Source organism: Phoca vitulina, unplaced genomic scaffold (genome assembly GCF_004348235.1).
Source record: "Phoca vitulina isolate PV1807 unplaced genomic scaffold, GSC_HSeal_1.0 scaffold7, whole genome shotgun sequence".
Classification (NCBI taxonomy): Eukaryota; Metazoa; Chordata; class Mammalia; order Carnivora; family Phocidae; genus Phoca; species Phoca vitulina.
Genome location: NW_022589710.1, coordinates 1,267,169 through 1,285,921, shown reverse-complemented (window position 1 = coordinate 1,285,921; position 18,753 = coordinate 1,267,169). Strand labels below are relative to the sequence as shown.

Here is an 18,753-nt window from a genome sequence, read left to right as displayed (position 1 = left end):
CACCTCTTTCTTTGTATTCCTCTCGCCCTCTCCCGGCCTCGCCTGCATCTCTCCTCCCCCGCCTGGCATCGGCCTCCCCCAGCCTCCCCATCTTCAGCTCTGTCTCCTCCCTCTCGCTCTGCTCCCCTCCCCTTTCTCCCCCCCACCCTCGGTCTCACCCCACTCCCCGCCGGCATTCCAGAGTTTCTTTCCACCCTGGGGGTCTCTGTGCCTCTCATTCTCCCCTCTACCTGCCTCCTCCCTCACCTCAGGTTTAGCGGGAACCCATCTTTTCCAGCCTGGGCACCCCCCTCCCAAACTGCTAACATCGCCACTGTGTCTTCTTCCTCTCCTCCTCTCCCCACCCTCTCCTCTTCTCTCTTCTCCCTGCCCCTTTAAATCTGCCTGGCCCAGCCTCCCCCGTGATGCTGGGATGGAGCAAACATTGATTTGTGCTGGGATGGAATCGGAATTTTGATTTTTTTTTTCCTCTCCCAACCATAAGAAGGAAAAAAATAATAAAAACACCCCCTTTTGATAGCCCCCTCTCTCTTCCCATCCAGTTCCCAGCTCCTCTTCCCTATCTCCATCCAAGGCAGATTTTTTTCCCCTCCACTATTCTCATTCCCCCCCACCCCTGCCACTACCTCGCCCCCCACCCCCACCGCCTGCTCCTCCAGCTGGGGAGAGAGGGGACTCTCTCTTGCGGCTCCCCCACCTTCGCTCTCTGGGTAGGAGCAGTCTCTCCGGAAGGGAGGGGGCTTTGGCTTGTCGGGACGAGGTGGGAGTGGAGGTATCCTGCCATGGATGCTGTGCCTGGGAGGCAGCCTGAGCCCCAGCCCACATGGTGAGTAACCTGCCCCCTCCCTTCCGCCTGTTTGCCCATCCCCACCCTCGCCTTTTCCCGCAGAGCCTCCTCCATCCCCATCCTTTCTCCCACCAAACCCACTGCCCACCTTGCTCCGATGCCCCCCCTTACATTTCCAACCCCCACCCCTTGCCTGGGAAGCCAAAGAACCGGGGTAGAAGGGTCTTGACAGCAGCCAGAGGAGCGGGTGGCCTACGACTCTGCCCAGCCCCCTCTCAGGACCACCTTTCCACCGCCCCCGCCAGCAACTGTCATCCACACTCGACACTTTGGGGTTCTAGGCTGGAGAAGCGGGACTACCGCTTGGGGTTGGGGCCCCAAGTCCTGGGAGGGGTCCTCTACAAGGAGGGAGGGGTGGGGAGAGCCCCCATGCCTCCAAAGCTTAGGAGCTGCTGGAAGACGCTGCCGAAGGGTGGGGGGTTGGGGGGCGGTGCTGATGCCCCGGAGCCACTGGGCCAGGGAGCGGCGGGCAAAGAGGAGGGGCCTCGCTCGCCACTTCCCCCCTCTTTCTCCGCAGCCACTCAGGATGAGGGTCCGGCCCTGCCAGCCCGCGCTGGGGCCCCCCCGCCCGGCCCCGGTCTAACTGCCCCCGCCCCCAGGCCTCGCCCGGCTCGCAGGCCCCCAGCCGGCTCTCCAGCCCCAGGATGCGCTGAGCCGCCGGGGGGCTGAGGCCGCGCCAACTACATGCATGTCCCCCGGGGGCAAGTTCGACTTTGACGACGGGGGCTGCTACGTGGGGGGCTGGGAGGCGGGGCGGGCACATGGCTACGGCGTGTGCACGGGGCCCGGCGCCCAGGGCGAGTACAGCGGCTGCTGGGCGCACGGCTTCGAGTCACTGGGCGTCTTCACGGGGCCCGGCGGACACAGCTACCAGGGCCACTGGCAGCAGGGCAAGCGCGAAGGGCTGGGCGTGGAGCGCAAGAGCCGCTGGACGTACCGCGGCGAGTGGCTGGGCGGGCTGAAGGGGCGCAGCGGCGTGTGGGAGAGCGTGTCGGGCCTGCGCTACGCCGGGCTCTGGAAGGACGGCTTCCAGGACGGCTACGGCACCGAGACCTACTCCGACGGAGGTGCGGGGCCCGGCCCACTACTGTCTGTCTGCTCGTCCGCGTGCGCCTCCGCGTCCGCCTGTCCCGCGTCCGCCTTCCCCGCCATCGGCCCCCTGCCCCGCTGTTCTCCTGTACGCCTCCCCCATCCATATGCGCCCCCTGCGCCCATCTTGCCGCCCTCTCCTCCCATCGCGCACTCCTTCCTCCCACTCTGGCCCCTGCCTGCTTCTCCCTCTCCCCGGTCTGCAGTCTGCCTGCCCTCACCCCTTCCCTGTCTGCCTGTCCCTCACACCCCCCATCTACCTGACCCTCACCCCCCCATCTGCTTGTCCCTTCCACCCCTCCTCTCTGCCTGTCCCACACCTCTCCTCTCCCCCCACCCGCCTGTCCCTAACACCTCTGCTCTGCCTGTCCCCTCACATTTCCTCAGTCAGCTTGCCCCTCATCGTCCTGTCTGCTTGTCACATGACTATCTTAAACACCCCATCAGCCTGTCCCTCGCACCCTCTGGACTAGCTGTCCTTCACACACCCCAGCCTGCCTGGCCCTCCCCCTTTCCCTTGTCTACCTGCACGACCCAAAACCACAGATCTCCTGCTGCTATCTGTCGGTCTTCACTCTGCTCTTCCACACCTTCCGACCCAACCTGGCCCGTCCCCACTCCTAGAGCTCTTCCTCGACCTCCATGCTAACTGCCCCCACCCCTCCCTCCCGACACTTAAGGCCTCCAGGGGCGCTTGGGGCCGAGGGTGCAGGAAGCAGCGGGTCCTGACCCTTTCTCCCCGTCCTACCCCGCCCGCAGGCACCTACCAGGGCCAGTGGCAGGCCGGGAAGCGCCACGGCTACGGGGTGCGCCAGAGCGTGCCCTACCACCAGGCGGCGCTGCTGCGCTCGCCCCGCCGCACCTCCCTGGACTCAGGCCACAGCGACCCCCCGACACCGCCCCCGCCCCTGCCCCTGCCGGGCGACGAGGGAGGCAGCCCGGCCTCGGGCTCCCGGGGCGGCTTCGTGCTGGCCGGGCCGGGGGACGCTGACGGCGCGTCCTCCCGAAAGCGCACCCCCGCGGCCGGCGGGTTCTTCCGCCGCTCGCTGCTGCTCAGCGGGCTCCGGGCGGGCGGGCGCCGCAGCTCCTTGGGCAGCAAGCGGGGCTCCCTGCGCAGCGAGGTGAGCAGCGAGGTGGGCAGCACAGGACCCCCGGGCTCCGAGGCCAGCGGGCCCCCGGCCCCAGCTCCGCCCGCCCTCATCGAGGGCTCTGCCACTGAGGTGTATGCGGGCGAATGGCGCGCCGACCGGCGCAGCGGCTTCGGCGTGAGCCAGCGCTCCAACGGGCTGCGCTATGAGGGCGAGTGGCTGGGCAACCGGCGGCACGGCTACGGACGCACCACCCGCCCGGACGGCTCCCGCGAGGAGGGCAAGTACAAGCGCAACCGGCTGGTGCACGGGGGGCGCGTGCGCAGCCTCCTGCCTCTGGCCCTTCGCCGGGGCAAAGTCAAGGAGAAGGTGGACAGGGCTGTCGAAGGCGCCCGTCGAGCCGTGAGCGCTGCCCGCCAGCGCCAGGAGATCGCCGCTGCCAGGTGGGCATCCGCTGCAGAGGCCAAAGCTGGGCTAAGTGGAGAAGGTACCCTGGGGACAGTTGCGGGGGTGGGGGTAGGTAGTGCCTAAAGGAGGACCACGACCCAAGGCGTAGGACCTGGTGGGGAAGAGCAGGCCTAAGGCCAAGCAGTTGTAGCCCTGGGTATTTCGATTGTTTATATCTGAGGCTACAGGTGGATGTGGGTGTAACTGTGGGTGGCTGGGTATTTGAGGGAAGCCGTGTTAGACTCTAACCGTGTCTTGGTGTTTTTTGTGGGGATGTGTGTCAATGTTGTGTGTGGGAGTAGCAAGGAGCGCTGGCTTGTGCAGGCTCAGAAACCTGTGTCCCCAGTGCTCCTCTTGCAGCTGGGAGGAGCAGCCCTGGGCGGAGAGACAGGGAATGTGCATTCCTAGCCACATCCCTGCCTGCCCACAGACTGATGTTATTTCAGCCTTGGGCCTTGGGGAGATCTAGTTTGTACAGCTGACCTATCCACATGAGAAGATAGTTCCTCTCAGCTTTGCTTCCTCTGCCTCCCTTTACCCAGCTGATAAAGGTTTGAGGGGAGGAGGCTCGCCTGTAAATGAAATTTTCTCTCCGTAAATCAGATTACATGTCCACACATTATCTTATTATCTAAAGCAGCACTGTGCAGTAGGAATATAATGTAAGCCAAATATGTAATTTTAAATCTAGTAGCCATGTGAAAAAATAAAAACAGATAAATGATTTTAATTATTACATTTTTTTAAAGTAAGCTCTAGGCCCAACATGGGACTTGAACTCAAGCAACCCCGGGATCAAGAGTCCCACACTCCACCAAGTGAGCTAACCAGGTGCCCCATAAATAGTACATCTTTATTTAAACCAATATATCCAAAATTTGATCATTTCAACCTAGTATCAACATAAAATTACTAATGAGGGACTTTATATTCTCCCCCCTTTTTTTTTTTTACTAAGTCTTTGAAATCTAGTATATATTTCATGTTTATATGCATCATTTCAGATCAGTGCATCATTTCAAATCAAACTAGCCACATCTTTTTTTATAAATTTTTTTTAAAGATTTTATTTATTTATTTGACAGAGAGAGACACAGCGAGAGAGGGAACACAAGCAGGGGCAGTGGGAGAGGGAGAAGCAAGCTTCCTGAGGAACAGGAAGCCCGATGCGGGGCTTGATCCCAGGACCTGGGATCATGACCTGAGCCGAAGGCAGACGCCTAAAGACTGAGCCACCCAGGCACCCCCAGACTAGCCACATTTAGTGCTGGATTCGATAGCACAAATCTAAAGAAAGCCAAAAACCCATTTGTAATGAGGTTCACAGACCTCTGATTTATACAACTCATACATGTGAATTTTTGTATATTGGATTTTCTTTAAAAAGGAGGGTACAGTTGAAGGATTTTGTTGAAATTTGAGACTGCTTCAGAGGATCAGATACCAAGATATATCCAAATATGCTTCAGTGCATTTGTATAAGGAGTGACCAAGGTGTCTGTGTAGGAATGTGTCATACCCAAAGTAGATGCCTGAGCCAGAGATGTCTATCAGTAGCTACATCTCAGTGTCTAGGTGGTTAGAGTCCAGGGCCTTAAGCCAGGGAAGGCGGAGGGCAGGGCACCAGGGAGCACGTTAGTCTAGATGAGGAACAGGCATGGGCAGGAAAAACTGATCTCAGTAGCTGAAAGATCAGTCAGTGGGAGGAGGCTGGTTGGTCTCCCCAGCAACAGGCCTGGCAAACCTGATTGGTTGCCAGCTGCCATGGAAACAGCAGAGCCTCAGCAGCAGGTGCCTCTGCCAGGTAGCCTGAGCCTGGCCTGATGACTGGATCTACTGCCTCAGACTTGCTCATCTACACCCTCCAAACTCAAAAACACAGCCTCTTGTCACTGTTGCAGTTTTTGGCTGCCCGACAGAACTCCATGCAACCCAAGACTGTGATCGTCATCCCCTGCACTAAACCCTGAGACCAGTTTAGTTTCAGGGCAAGGCTAGTTCTATAGAGTCTGACAGCCCAAAGAGAAAAGAACAGGGTTATCTGAGGTCCCTCCAAACAGGCTCTAAAAGTCCTTGACCCAGCAGGTTTGAGGGGAGGAGGCTGACCATATCTCCCTAGGTACATAAAGAGGGGGTAGGCTTAAGACTACAGTGAACACCACCAGCCTTCTTCCTACCCAGGTACCCAGACTGCCTTCCTAAGCCAGATAAACAAGCCTGGGGCCAGCAGAGGGGTCTTGATCCATTTAAGCCCAAGGATATCTGATTACCTTTACCTCTGCCCCGTTGTGCCCCACCTTCAGTCAGTATTACAGAACTCATTGAATGATCACGGGCATCTGCGATTAACAGCAGACGGTGAAAGGGAGGGGAAACTGAGGAAGCATCTGACATTAGAGGGAGAACTGGGAAACCACCGTGGAGAAAGGACTGATAGTGTTTCAGGGCTCCCGTACCCAGGGCGCAGGGCACAATGGGAGGGGCATGTGGAAGGGAAGGAAACTAAGAGTTTCCTTGGAAGGTATAATCACAACGGTGAGAAATGCATGGTGGCTGGGAGAGAGAGTAGAAAGAGCAGAAAGGGAGGGGACCCACGCTTACCCCAATTCCAGAGCTCAGAAAGGATGTGATGGTGCAAGGAGGAAGGGGCAGTGACCTAGAGGTGAGAAGAGTGTGGTAACAGACGAGGCTGAAGAGAAGGAGCCTGTGAAACTGTCATGTCAGGAAATCTGCAGGGAAGGGGCAGGGTTATGTTAGGGGGGTTAGCAGTGGTAACGGGAAAGGAGGCAAAGGCTCCAGGCACAGGGAGCGGGTGGCCCAGAACAAGGGGCAGGGAGAGCAAAGCTGCTGGGAAGGCCCAAGCAGGTGCGACTATAGAGAGGTGTGCGGAGGGCATGAGGTCTCATCTGTCCCTGGGAAGGGAGCAGGATGGGACTGCGATAACGGAGTGGAGGGCGGCCGGTGGCTGTGGCTGGAAGAGGGGACGTGATGGTGGCAGGTGTGAGGGGAGCCGGAGAGTGTGATGAGAGCAGGCACAGCCCAGGTCTAGGAATGGAAAGCAGAGGCCAGCTGCCCCACCAGGCCAGGGAGCAAGGTGAGCAAGACCGAGCCCTCCAGAGGTGACCTCCGATCCAGAGGACACGATGTGGTGGGGACATGGACCAGGGGGCTGGAGCATCTGAGCAGGTCTGCTAAGTCCCTGTCCCTGGAACCCGACAGGGCGGCAGATGCCCTTCTAAAGGCAGTGGCAGCCAGCAGTGTCGCTGAGAAGGCTGTGGAGGCAGCTCGAATGGCCAAACTGATAGCCCAGGACCTGCAACCCATGTTAGAGGCCCCAGGTGAGGCGTGGGCAGCCTGGGGAGCTGGAGGGGCTCAGGTGTGGGGAAAGGGAAGGAAGTCCCTGCAGAGGACTGGGGATGGAAAAAGCCAAGGTATGAGGGTCCAAGGGGACAAGGATGGGGGCCAGACCCAGGTGTTTGGGGAGTGGAACTGGGAATTTATAAAATAGGGTAATAAGGACTAGGGGTCTGGGGTCTGGCTATGAGAGGCTGTAAGCCTGGGAGGTGCTCAGACAGGGGGATAAAGCTCTAGCTTTTGCTGCCCAAGGCCAGTTAGGCCCCTCTGATTCTTAGCTCTCCCTGCCACAGGCCGCAGACCCAGGCAGGACTCAGAAGGTTCCGACACAGAACCCTTGGATGAGGACAGCCCTGGGGTATACGAGAATGGACTGACCCCCTCAGAGGGCTCCCCTGAACTGCCCAGCAGTCCTGCCTCCTCCCGCCAACCCTGGCGACCCCCTGCCCGCCGGAGCCCACTGCCTCCTGGAGGGGACCGAGGTCCCTTCTCCAGCCCCAAAGCTTGGCCTGAGGAGTGGGGGGGCCCCGGTGAACAGGCAGAGGAACTAGCTGGCTATGAGGCCGAGGACGAGGCTGGGATGCAGGGGCCAGGGCCCAGAGACGGTTCCCCACTCCTCGGAGGCTGCAGCGACAGCTCCGGAAGTCTTCGAGAGGAGGAAGGGGAAGACGAAGAGCCCTTGCCCCAGCTGAGAACCCCAGGGGGCTCGGAGCCTGAGCCCATGGCCACACCGGTCCTGCGGGACCCAGCCTCAAGGGCTCCTGAGGCCGGCTGCCTGACAGAAGAGCTGGAGGAGCCTGCTGCAACCGAGAGGCCCGCCCAGCCGGTGAGCTGCCCTCTGTCCCTGCTTTGTGGCCCCTTTTCTCCTCGCAGCCTTGCCTCTCATCCTTTCCAGACCTCTCTCTGATTCCTTCAGGGGCTCTGATTTGGACTCAGCTTCCTTCCTGCCTGCCCACTCTTGGACTATATCCCACCTAAAAAAAAAAAAAAATAGGGAACTTGTGAGCTGCAAGCAACTTTAGAGACCTTCACCTCCAGCTCCCTCATTTGACAGATGGGGGAACTGAGGCCCAGAGCCCTTAAAGTAATTTGCCCAAGGTTACCAATAAGGAATGGTAGAGCCAAAACATCTTTCCCTGTTCTCCTTCCATATCATTTCCAGCTCCTGGTTTCCTACTCCACCCCCACCCCCACCTCCACACTTTCTCTCTTTGGTGCTCAGAAATAAAAAAGGAAAAGCTTGTTCCCTCCCTACCCTGACTCTCCCTCCCTCTCCTGGGAAGAAGGGAAATGGGAAAGGAGGCAGAAAACTGGGAGGGGTGGAGTTTTCCCAGAAGCCTCTACTCTGATTGGACTCCAGGCCTTCTCCTGTTTCCTAGCAACCACATCCTCACCCCTTCATCCCTCTGTGCTTTACTGCAGTACGGACTGCTGCTGCCAACGTCTGCTACTAAGGCCAGGCACCTTCTGCCTGGGCCACGTGACATGCTAGTGGGCGGGGAGCGGAGGGAGGGGGAGGAAGGGCTGTTCCCGACTTGAGGGAGCCAGAGGGAAGGAGGGGCCCTGCCTGGCAGGAGGGAGGTGTTTTTTTGCAATCCAAAAAAGGTTGGAGATGCCCCTGCTCTGACCTCTGGGGAGAGGTGCCTGGGACCCTTTAGCTTTGCCACCTCTGCCAGGGCAGGAAGGTGGGACCTGTCGCTGGACATGGTCCTCAGGGACTGAGACTGCCTTTCCCCCCCATCTCTCTAGGGAGCTGCCAACCCCCTGGTGGTGGGAGCCGTGGCCCTCCTGGACCTCAGCCTGGCGTTCCTGTTCTCCCAGCTCCTCACCTGAGGCTCCTGCCCAGCCTAGTTCTGGCTTCGGTTGCTGCCTCTTCACTTCTTTGACCCGCCTTTTTCTCTTTTCCTCCTCCTGGTTGTTTTTTCTCCTTTCTTTCTCTCCTTCCTTCTGTTTCTTTTCTGTCCCCCTTTGGTTTTGTCTTTTGCTTTTTCTTTCCAGCTCTCCTTTCAGATTGTCTCATTTATTCTGGATCTGTCTCTGTCTTCCTCACTCCCTCCCCCGCCCCACCCCACCTCTCTCTCTAGATTGTTTACATATGAAGGGCTTTTCTCGCTCAGAGTCGCTCTCTTCTCTGAGACACACAAATCTAAGTCAGACCATTGCCCCGTGTCTTCCCCGCCTTTTCTTTAGACCTGAACTTCGATGAGGGTGGGGGTTTGGTGTCCTGAGGAGTCTCCTAGAAGCTGAGTGGAAAGGAAGAAGAAAATAGAGAAGGGATGACTGTATACTGGGCAAGGCACTGGCTGAGCTGCTGTGGCTCCCTGACCCAAGGGGCCTGGTGTCCCTGCGAGGCCTAGTGAAAGAGCTGGAGGAGGTACGGCCTCCATCTCTGACTGTGGAGGAGCCTATTTCACCTCCAAGCACTGAGCTAGGTTCTTGCCTAACTCCATCCTTCCCTGAAGGAGATAAGGGAGATGAAAAGTAGAATGACTCCCTAGGATCTCCCTCTTCCTTTCCTCAACAGCCAGCCCCTCGTCCAACCCCCTAGGGTGGCATGCCTTGTCAAGAGCAATGTGTAAAGGAAAGAAACCGTCCAATGCAGTCACGTCTACCCACTGACCTCTCCCACCCTCCTCTCTCCCCCTAAAAGTTCATTTGGTTGGTCTGGACTCACTTGTGGCCTTTGATTAGATTTCTAAGGGGCCTGAAGAAGACATTTCTACTGCAGAGGGTTAGAGGCACTTGAGCTAGGACCCTACTCCCCAACTCTGGCAGTTGTGGCGTGGGGGTGGGGGGGGAGGCATTTCTGGGGAACACAACCAGCCTAGATAACAGGAACTCACAGAGCAGCAGAAGCTGTGACAAGTTTAGTAGTCTCTAAGTGGGTTATATCCCTTCCCCCGTCACATCAGAATCTTGTGAAATGGGAAAACAACAGAAAGAGGGATCAAAGGAAGCCAATCTCTCACACACTTTCCAGGCAGGGCAGAGGTGGGAGTCAAAGCAGGGTGAGAGGTGGGTGGAGAGCCCTGTTTGAGGTTGTGGCTGATCCCTGTTAATAGCTTTCCCCTGGGGGCAGGAAGTCCTAGGAAGAGGGGGACCCCTCTGTAGGGTCCCCAGGGGATCTTTCCTCCCTCCCCTGCATGAGGCAGATGCAAGCTGCCTGCCAACCCCCTCCCTCAAGGAATGGCCTTGCCTGGGAATGCCCACCACACATACCCTCTTCTTTTTTTCTAGTCAAACTCTGTTTACTCCTTGGCCTGCCTCCCTCCCTCCCCTCTAAACCTTTACTTCTGATTTCTATTTCATGGAATTTGGGATTGAAGTTAAACTACAACAGTGCCGCCAACACCAAGTCTTGCAGGAAAAAAAAATACAAAGAAATTTAACAAAAAAATATATTAATAAAAAAGTTCAAAAAAGGGGGGGGACTGTCATCTCCTTTGGGGTGCGATGGTTTCAAATCCAAGCTCTCTTGAGGCTCCCTGGGGGGTGAGAATGTACAAAGAGGCCTCTTGGGGAACCCCAGGCCTGTTATGCAGTCTTGCCGCCAGGACAGCTCCTTGCCCTCAACTCCAAAGCCTGAGGCCTGAGGTCAGAGGGTTCTAGACAGCTCAGCCGGGCGGCCCAGGGGGGGCGGGGTCCCGTGACAGGGGCGGGAAGAGGGAAGGACCAGACGAAGGACCAACCCCCGTCGGGCCGGGTACCAGGAAGCGCTGGGGGGAAGAGGAGCGGAGTTGAAACAAGCCAGGTGAGGCTGTCGTTAAGGCTGGCGTCCTGGTGTGAAGCTGAGTCCGCCTGAGGTGTGACCTTGGGGAGGAATCCCGCGGAAGAGGTAGCGCAGGGCCCTGGGAGGAAAGCAATGGCCGAGCTAGGGATGGGAAACCAGGTGGGACCGGAGGATTGGGTGGGGTGGGGTGGGGGGGATAGGCGGGGTTCTGGCGCATGCTCCGTCTGAATGGGCGCGGAGTGGGGCGGAGACGCATGCGTAGTGGGGATCTCCTCCCACGGTGAGGAGGGGGCGGAATTTGGTAAACCCACGTGGGCAAAGGTAAATGTGGGCTCAGTTTTAGGATAGCTGCAGGACCCGGGCGTTCAGGATCGTGGTACAGAGCGAGTCTGGGCTGGACGGCCAGGTACTCCCGGCCCGAGAGGTTCAAAGCCCTCTCCATTTCCGGGCTCTGCCCCCTCAGGATGGTGGTGCCTTCGCTGAAGCTTCAAGATCTAATCGAGGAAATTCGTGGGGCCAAGACCCAGGCCCAGGAGCGGGAGGTGATCCAGAAGGAGTGCGCCCACATCCGCGCCTCCTTCCGCGATGGGGACCCTCTGCACAGGCACCGCCAGCTGGCCAAACTGCTCTACGTCCACATGTTGGGCTACCCCGCCCACTTTGGACAGGTACTGGGCAGGGGTGCCTCCCTTCGGAGTTTGATGAGGAAGGCTAATGGGGCAGGGTCTTGGACACTTTCACCTGCTTGTGCCCTGATTTTTTTATTCTCCAAAGTTTCTGAGCCCTTCCTCACAGCATGCACTGCCGACCTCCTTCCCCATTACAACCCCTGTAGGTCATAAGCTGGACTGAACCCTTCATTCTCTGGCCAGCCCCATTCAAGCCACCTCCTTTTCTCTCCCACCTCCTCGACTCCTGGTTCCTTGAAACTACCCACTAACTTTGAATTTCCTAAGCCTTTTCCTTTGTTGAAGGGAGGATGATGGGAAATGGTGTTAGCATAAGTTAATCTGGTGGTAAAGAAGATAGAAAAGGGATGTTAGTGCCTCGAGTTTCACCCCTGCCCCTTCCTGGTCTGCCCCCTTCCCTGTAGATGGAGTGCCTGAAACTGATCGCCTCCCCCAGATTCACAGACAAGAGGGTGGGCTACCTGGGGGCCATGCTTCTACTGGATGAGAGGCAGGATGCCCACCTGCTCATTACCAACAGCATCAAGAAGTGAGAGGGTTCTGGGAAGCACTTGGAATCAGGGGGATGGGAGAGTGGGGAACTGGGAAGTCCCAGGGGGCTGCCTGTTGTAGGTACTGGGAAGGATGGATTTCTCAGAGCTTGACTGACCACCCTCCCAACTCTGCAGTGACCTGAGCCAGGGGATTCAGGCAGTACAAGGCCTGGCCCTGTGCACTCTGAGCACTGTGGGCTCTGCTGAGATGTGCCGGGACCTGGCCACTGAGGTGGAGAAACTGCTCCTGCAGCCCAGCTCCTATGTGCGCAAGAAGGTGAGATGGCAGGACTCTAGGCACTCGCCCCTCCTCCCCGAAACCGTCCTGTTTGCCATGTGTTAAAGGTGGGAGGTCCATCCTGGGAGACCCCTGCCCCTTTTTGAGCCCCCTGATCTCTGCAGGCTGTTCTGACTGCAGTGCACATGATCCGGAAGGTCCCCGAGCTCTCCAACATTTTCCTCCCACCCTGTGCCCAACTGCTTCATGAACGCCACCACGGTAAGGCCACGGGCCTCCCCATCCCCTGCCTTACCTCTGGCTGTGGACAGAAGTGAAATATAGGATGGGAACACCAGCCGCTAGGAGCAGGGTAGCATGTGCCCATGAACACACACACGCAGTAGACTCTCCTGTGCCCCTGGCCCACCATTCACTGCCCTCCCCCCCGACACCAGGCATCCTGCTGGGCACCATCACGCTGATCATGGAGCTCTGTGAACGAAGCCCTGCAGCCCTCAAGCACTTTCGAAAGGTGGGCTGGTGAAAGGGGCAGGCCCTGGGCCAGGAAAAGAGGGGCCATGGGGTTGGAATGGGTCTGAAGGTTGAGAGGATTAGGAAGAATGACCAGTAAGGCTGTGCCCTCCCTCCAGGTGGTTCCCCAGCTGGTGCAGATCCTCCGGACTCTGGTGACGACGGGATACTCCGTAGAACACAGTGTATCTGGAGTCAGCGACCCCTTTCTGCAGGTGGGCTGACCCTGTCCTGCTGTATCCCTGGAAAAAAGAGCTTAGCAGTAAGCCCATGGCTAGCGGCCACCTCCCAGAGAACACTTTGGGTCAGTGAGTGTCAGGCAGGAGGGTGGCAGGCACAGGATCGCACGGGTCATCCCGAGACCAGTGCGGGAAGCGGGGGATACCTAAAGGTCAGAAATCCAGTTTGGTAACAACAACAACAAAAAGCCTGTCTCCAAATCCCCTGGCCTCACATGCCTCTGATCTCCCAGGACCCCAGGGACCTGTGTGGGGGGAAGGGGAGGGAAACTCTAGGAAACCAGCCAGGCCCCTCGCAATACTTTCTTTGGTGCTGGATTTTTCTCTTCAACCCAACTCCTTACCCTTTGAACCCCTCCACCTTTCAATTTTTAACCCATCTCAGGTCCAGATACTTCGTCTACTTCGGATTCTGGGCCAGAACCATGAAGAAAGCAGTGAGACCATGAATGACTTGCTGGCCCAGGTGGGAGGCTGGAGAGTGGGCACTGGTTAGGTGTGTGGCTCTGAGATCCTACCAGCCCCAGGCACCCCTCACATGACCACCCACCCCATGGTGGCCATATAATCACGTCTCCGTTTCCCTCTAGACTGCGATCTCCATGAGGACATGGACACAGTCTGTCTCAGTGTGGTGGCCCCTGGCACATCGTGGGGGCTTGGGGAACTTTGTTAGATGATGAAGGGATGATGTGGTGGGTACCTTCCAGAGACCTGAGGAGAGGACAGAGCCCCTTCTAGTTGCATCTTCTCCCCCATCCACTCAGGTGGCCACTAACACAGACACCAGCCGCAATGCGGGCAATGCGGTCCTGTTTGAGACTGTGCTGACCATCATGGACATCCGCGCTGCAGCCGGCCTGCGGGTATCATCCCATATGCCCCTCCCACTGCGGCCCCACCCACCAACCCCAGCCAGGCAGACAGGTCCTATGCACTGCTTTCTCCTCCCCACCCATCATCCTGTGCCCTGCAGCTGGCACTCCTTAACGAGCGCGTCGCTCCTTCCCTGACTGTCCTCAACCTTTGCCTCCCGTAGGTCCTGGCTGTCAACATTCTTGGCCGCTTTCTGCTCAACAATGACAAGAACATTAGGTAATCATCCCAGGTGTCTGGCTGGGCTGTGCCACTGAGCCCCTGGTCCCTGGCCCTCCCCCTTCCAGCGTCTCTTGATTTACCTGCCTCTTATTCCAGGACTAGGGCGGGATGGGGCAGGGAGGGGGCTGAGGACCACGGTGTGATAGGCCCTCCCCCGCCCTGGCCAGGTACGTAGCCCTGACGTCATTGCTGCGTATGGTGCAGTCCGATCACAGCGCTGTGCAGCGGCACCGGCCCACTGTGGTGGAGTGTCTGCGGGAACCCGACGCCTCCCTTAGCCGGTGAGGAGGACAGAGGAACGAGAAGGCAGGGCAGGGGGCCCAGCGCCTGATAGCCAAGACCTGGACCGGGTCAGAGCAGCTGAAGTAGAGGGATTAAGGAAACAGGTCCCTGGAGAAGGAAGGGCCTGAGGCCTAGCTCAGGGTGACCTGGCTACCCTGTATTGACGACATCTTTCTCCTGCCAGGCGGGCCCTGGAACTGAGTCTGGCTCTGGTGAATAGCTCCAATGTGCGAGCCATGACACAAGAGCTGCAGAGCTTTCTGGAATCCTGCCCCCCTGATCTACGGGCCGACTGTGCCTCAGGCATCCTGCTGGCAGCAGAGAGGTGAGGTGATAGGTGCCCAGAAGGCAGAGACGGTAGAATCTGGGGAGGGTCAGTACCAGGGCTGAAGAGGCATATGTCCCCTAGGTTTGCCCCAACCAAGCGGTGGCACATAGACACCATCCTGCGTGTGCTGACAACGGTGAGGCAGGGACTGATGTGAGAGAGCTGGGAGGGAGTGGGCAAGGTTCACCACCCTGAACCCTTGGCCACATTCACCCCCTCCAGGCAGGCACCCATGTACGGGATGACGCGGTGGCCAACCTGACCCAGCTGATTGGGGGTGCTCAGGAGCTACACGCCTACTCTGTGCGCCGTCTCTACAGCGCCCTGGCAGACGACATCTCCCAAGTACTGTTCCCCCAACCAGACCCAGGGCTGCCCGAGCCTCCCAGCCCTTCCTGGGCCACCTACTCCCCATACCTGATGCCCCACTGTTTTTCCCTGGAGGTCACAGCTACCCGTTTAATGGAGACACTCAAGGACAGAGCCCTGTTTTTAGTTAGAACACCTGGACTTCTGTCCTGGCTCTAGTACCTACTGGCTCTGTAACCACAGATGACTAATTTAAGTCTCCTTACGCCCAGTGTACTCAGCTCTCTACCCTGCCTGCCTCCCACAGCTGTCTTGACGATCAAATTGAGATAGAGCTCTTTCTGTGTGTATCAGGTTTTTACTACCTTGAATGTTGAGTGGATTAACAGAAGCCAGCCACTATCTATCTACCGTCTTTTTTCCATATTAAGTAGGGTGGGCAGAAACCACATACCCCTTCCTCAAGGCAGGGACCCTCTTGCTTGGTTCTCACTGAGCTCCTTTTGGTGGGGCCATGTAGTTCTGACGCTTGGCCACCAGAGGGCAGAAGACAGCCAGGAGCCAGGACAGAGCTGGCAGGGGTGGGGGGGACGGACAAACTTACAAAACTGTGCGAGAGCCTTCCCTTTCCCCACCTCTCCAAACCCCACAAGCTCTGCACTGCACAAAGGGATGTCACAGGGCGTAGAAGTGGGGAGGGGACCCAGAACCTGGCCTGGCATCTTTCTTGTCCCACGCAGCAACCGCTGGTGCAAGTGGCAGCCTGGTGCATTGGAGAATACGGGGACCTCCTGCTGGAGGGGGGCTGTGAGGAAACTGAGCCCCTTCAGGTGAGACCGACCTCGGGAGTACACTGAGGAGGGCCTCAGCGGGAGAGGCAAGATGCCCCACGGTTACTGCCTATGTCCCCGCAAAGGTGGAGGAAGAGAAGGTGTTGGCACTCCTGGAAAAGGTGCTGCAGTCCCATATGTCCCTACCGGCCACCCGAGGATATGCCCTGACTGCCCTCATGAAGCTCAGCACCCGGCTCCGTGGGGACAACAAGTAAGAAAGGGTCCCGGCCCCTCTTCTTGGTGCCTCCAGTGACAGATGTCCCTTCACCGTGCCCACCAGTTTCGGAGTTTCTCTCCGTGCACACACCCCAAGTCCCCCAGTCCTTAGGTTCTTCGTCCTGAGCCAGGTGTTGTGGGTACCCCCCTGCTCTGTGCGGCCTTTCCCTTCCGTGCCACATCCTGGAGTTGAAGGGCAGGGCAGGCTGCCCTCCCGCTCACACGCCACCCTGTGGCCCAGCCGCATCCGCCAGGTGGTGTCCATCTACGGGAGCTGCCTGGACGTGGAGCTGCAGCAGCGGGCCGTGGAGTACAACACGCTCTTCCGGAAGTACGACCACATGAGGTGCGACCATCACTGTGCCACAGTGGAGGACCCAAACCCCTGCCCTGTCCCCATGTGGCCTCTCCCCAGTGCCCCTTTCTGGGTACAAGGGTCTCATCCTCCCCTTCGTCCTTCCTCCTCCACAGTCAGAGCCTCCCACCCATAGTTGACTGTAGCCAAGGTGGCTCCCAGCCCTCCTCGCTCACCGAAAACCAGCAACAGCGTGCCGGTCTTAGGAAATCAGAAGGGCACTCCGACCCACCGTGTGCAGGGTTCTGCACGGTCTTAGCCATCCTCCCACATGCTTCTTATGAAAAGCCCGGGGTCCACCCAGAGGGAGACACCTGTATTCCATCCTCTCAGGGCTGCCATCCTAGAAAAGATGCCTCTCGTGGAGCGAGGTGGCACTCAGGATGAGGAAGCAAAGGAAAGCAAAGAGGCCCAGCTTTCGGAAGCAGCCCTTGTTGCCACAGAGCCGCAGGTGAGGAGGCCGGAAGCCCCCAAGGGAAGAGGACTTGGTCTGGCTTCCACACCTAGCCCTGCTCCTTCTGCCTTTTCCCCCAGGCCTCCAAGCTCTTGGATCTGTTAGATCTCCTGGATGGCACTTCTGGGGCTGCCCAGCCCCCACCTGCTCTGGAACCCTCCCCAGGAGGCACTTTAGTACACCTCCTCGACCTGCCCTGTGCGTCTCCAGCCCCAGGTAAGCCTCAACAAAGGGGAGACGGGAGACGTCTTAAGAAAAGGAGGGCTGGAAATGTGCTGCTTCTCCTTCTTTGCCAAGGATTGGGGTCCACATGCCCTCTTCCGTGCTGTGAGCCCCCCATCACATCCCCATCTTGATAAAAGGGTTCATTAGCTTGTGCCAGTTCCCTCCTGGATACCCCTCAATGCCTTCCCTTTGTTCCAGACTTTGTATCCTGGCCTGTGAGGCCCAGCTTCCTCCCAGCCCATCTCCTATACTTTCCCACTCTCTGCTCCACTGGCCCCTCTCAGCTCCTCAGACCGTCTCACCTGAAACCCTTGGTAATCTGTGCTCCTTTTGCATGGAATGTCTGTTCTTTTTTTTTTTAGATTTTATTTATTTGAGGGACACAAAGAGCATGAGCGGGGTGAGGGGCAGAGTGAGAAGCAGACTTCCCCACTGAGCAGGGAGCCCAATGCGGGGCTCAAACCCAGGACCCTGGGATCATGACCTGAGCCAAAGACAGATGCTTAACCAATTGAGCCACCCAGGCGCCCCTACATGGAATGTTCTTGCCCAGCACATCAGATGACTGGCTCATTTTCATTCTTCGGGCCTCAGCTAAAATGCCAGATACCTTCCCCTACCATTCCTATTTAAGTTATTCCTCATAGCACCAAGTAGTCTGTGATTATCTTGGTTGTTTTCTTGTTTATTGTTTTTCTCTGCCCATTAGACTATAAGCTCAGAATAGGGACTTCGTCTTCTTGTCCATTTTGTCGCTAGCATCTCAAGCACTGCCTGCACCCAGTGGGCACTCACTTAATTTCTGTTGAATGAATGAATGAACTTGTTATCTTCCCCATACATTGAGCTGCTTCTCTCTCCATACTCCAGCTTCCATCCCAAATCTCAGAGTGTTTGAGCGTGAAGGACTGCAGCTGAATCTGTCTTTTGTTCGCCCCCCTGGAACCCCTGCTTTGCTCTTAATCACGGTCACTGCTATCAACACCTCAGGGGCTGATGTCACCCACTTTGTCTGTCAGGCTGCGGTGCCCAAGGTTTGTAGAAGACCAGGGTTTGAGGTGGCCTGGGCACTCCAGGAGAAAGGCTAAGTAGAGGAGGTGGGTGGAAGAATGAGACGGGAAGGGAATGACGTGCAGAGATAAGCACTTGGGGTGTTATGGGAAGAGGCTTTGAAACTGTTGGGTGTGGAGGGGTTGCCTGAGCCCAGCTCGTTGCCTTACTGTGCTCTGCCCAACCTCTTGTGTTCAGAGTTTGCAGCTGCAGCTACAGGCCCCCAGTGGGGACACAGTTCCAGCTCAGGGTGGCCTTCCAGTGACCCAGCTCCTCAGAATCCTCAATCCTAACAAGGTGAGCTCAGGAGCACCTGCCCCCACCCCACCCCCTGTGGATAAGGCCCAGGGACAGAGATCATAGGAGCTAACCCTGGTCTCCACTCCCGAATTCCTAGGCCCCCTTGAGGCTAAAGCTGCGCCTCACCTACAACCACTTTGGCCGGTCGGTGCAGGAGATCTTTGAAGTGAACAACTTGCCGGTGGAGACGTGGCAGTAACTCAGCCTCCACTCAGTCTGAAATCCTCCTGTATCCCAAACTCCCCAGGGTCTCGGCCACTTGGAGCCTGCACCTGACGACTACCAGCAGGTGGCGCTCTGGTCCTGCGTTTGCCTCTGCAAAATTGGGGGGGGTGCCCTTCCACCCCCCACAAATAATGAAAGCCCAATAAAGCCTGAGGGGGGAAAGCCATATTTGGGGATATTTGAGATAGAAAACGTTTACAAATCATAGCAAGGGAAGGTTTGTTGTTTGTTTGTTTTTTAAGATTTCATTGTTTATTTGAGAGAACGAAAGCAAGAGAGATCACAGAGGGAGAGGGAGAAGCAGACACTCC

At 57.6% G+C, this 18,753-nt stretch overlaps 2 protein-coding genes across 2 annotated transcripts; both read left to right on the top strand.

The window, feature by feature from the left end:
• The first annotated feature begins 189 nt into the window (after positions 1-189).
• JPH4 (junctophilin 4) lies at positions 190-10,247 on the top strand. The gene is made up of 6 exons (XM_032404778.1): positions 190-826; positions 1,365-1,914; positions 2,696-3,467; positions 6,691-6,809; positions 7,119-7,651; positions 8,575-10,247. The coding sequence occupies exons 2-6, from the start codon at positions 1,536-1,538 to the stop codon at positions 8,656-8,658; spliced, it is 1,887 nt and encodes a 628-aa protein (XP_032260669.1). The 5' UTR covers positions 190-826; positions 1,365-1,535; the 3' UTR covers positions 8,659-10,247.
• Positions 10,248-10,761: 514 nt separating this feature from the next.
• AP1G2 (adaptor related protein complex 1 subunit gamma 2) lies at positions 10,762-18,683 on the top strand. The gene is made up of 21 exons (XM_032404777.1): positions 10,762-11,223; positions 11,649-11,773; positions 11,913-12,054; positions 12,180-12,276; positions 12,453-12,529; positions 12,648-12,743; positions 13,153-13,233; positions 13,535-13,633; positions 13,807-13,862; positions 14,033-14,146; positions 14,332-14,472; positions 14,557-14,611; positions 14,698-14,820; positions 15,525-15,614; positions 15,701-15,828; positions 16,075-16,179; positions 16,522-16,639; positions 16,723-16,858; positions 17,738-17,901; positions 18,116-18,214; positions 18,315-18,683. The coding sequence occupies exons 1-21, from the start codon at positions 11,020-11,022 to the stop codon at positions 18,414-18,416; spliced, it is 2,352 nt and encodes a 783-aa protein (XP_032260668.1). The 5' UTR covers positions 10,762-11,019; the 3' UTR covers positions 18,417-18,683.
• The last annotated feature ends 70 nt before the right edge of the window (positions 18,684-18,753 follow it).

Coding starts and splice junctions, on each gene's coding strand:
- JPH4 (XM_032404778.1), top strand. CDS start 1,536: ATGTCCCCCGGGGGCAAGTTCGACTTTGACGACGGGGGCTGCTACGTG. Junction 1,915..2,695: donor CGAGACCTACTCCGACGGAG/GTGCGGGGCCCG, acceptor CCCCGCCCGCAG/GCACCTACCAGGGCCAGTGG. Junction 6,810..7,118: donor ACCCATGTTAGAGGCCCCAG/GTGAGGCGTGGG, acceptor TCCCTGCCACAG/GCCGCAGACCCAGGCAGGAC.
- AP1G2 (XM_032404777.1), top strand. CDS start 11,020: ATGGTGGTGCCTTCGCTGAAGCTTCAAGATCTAATCGAGGAAATTCGT. Junction 14,612..14,697: donor TCCTGCGTGTGCTGACAACG/GTGAGGCAGGGA, acceptor CACCCCCTCCAG/GCAGGCACCCATGTACGGGA. Junction 16,859..17,737: donor CTGTGCGTCTCCAGCCCCAG/GTAAGCCTCAAC, acceptor TCCATACTCCAG/CTTCCATCCCAAATCTCAGA.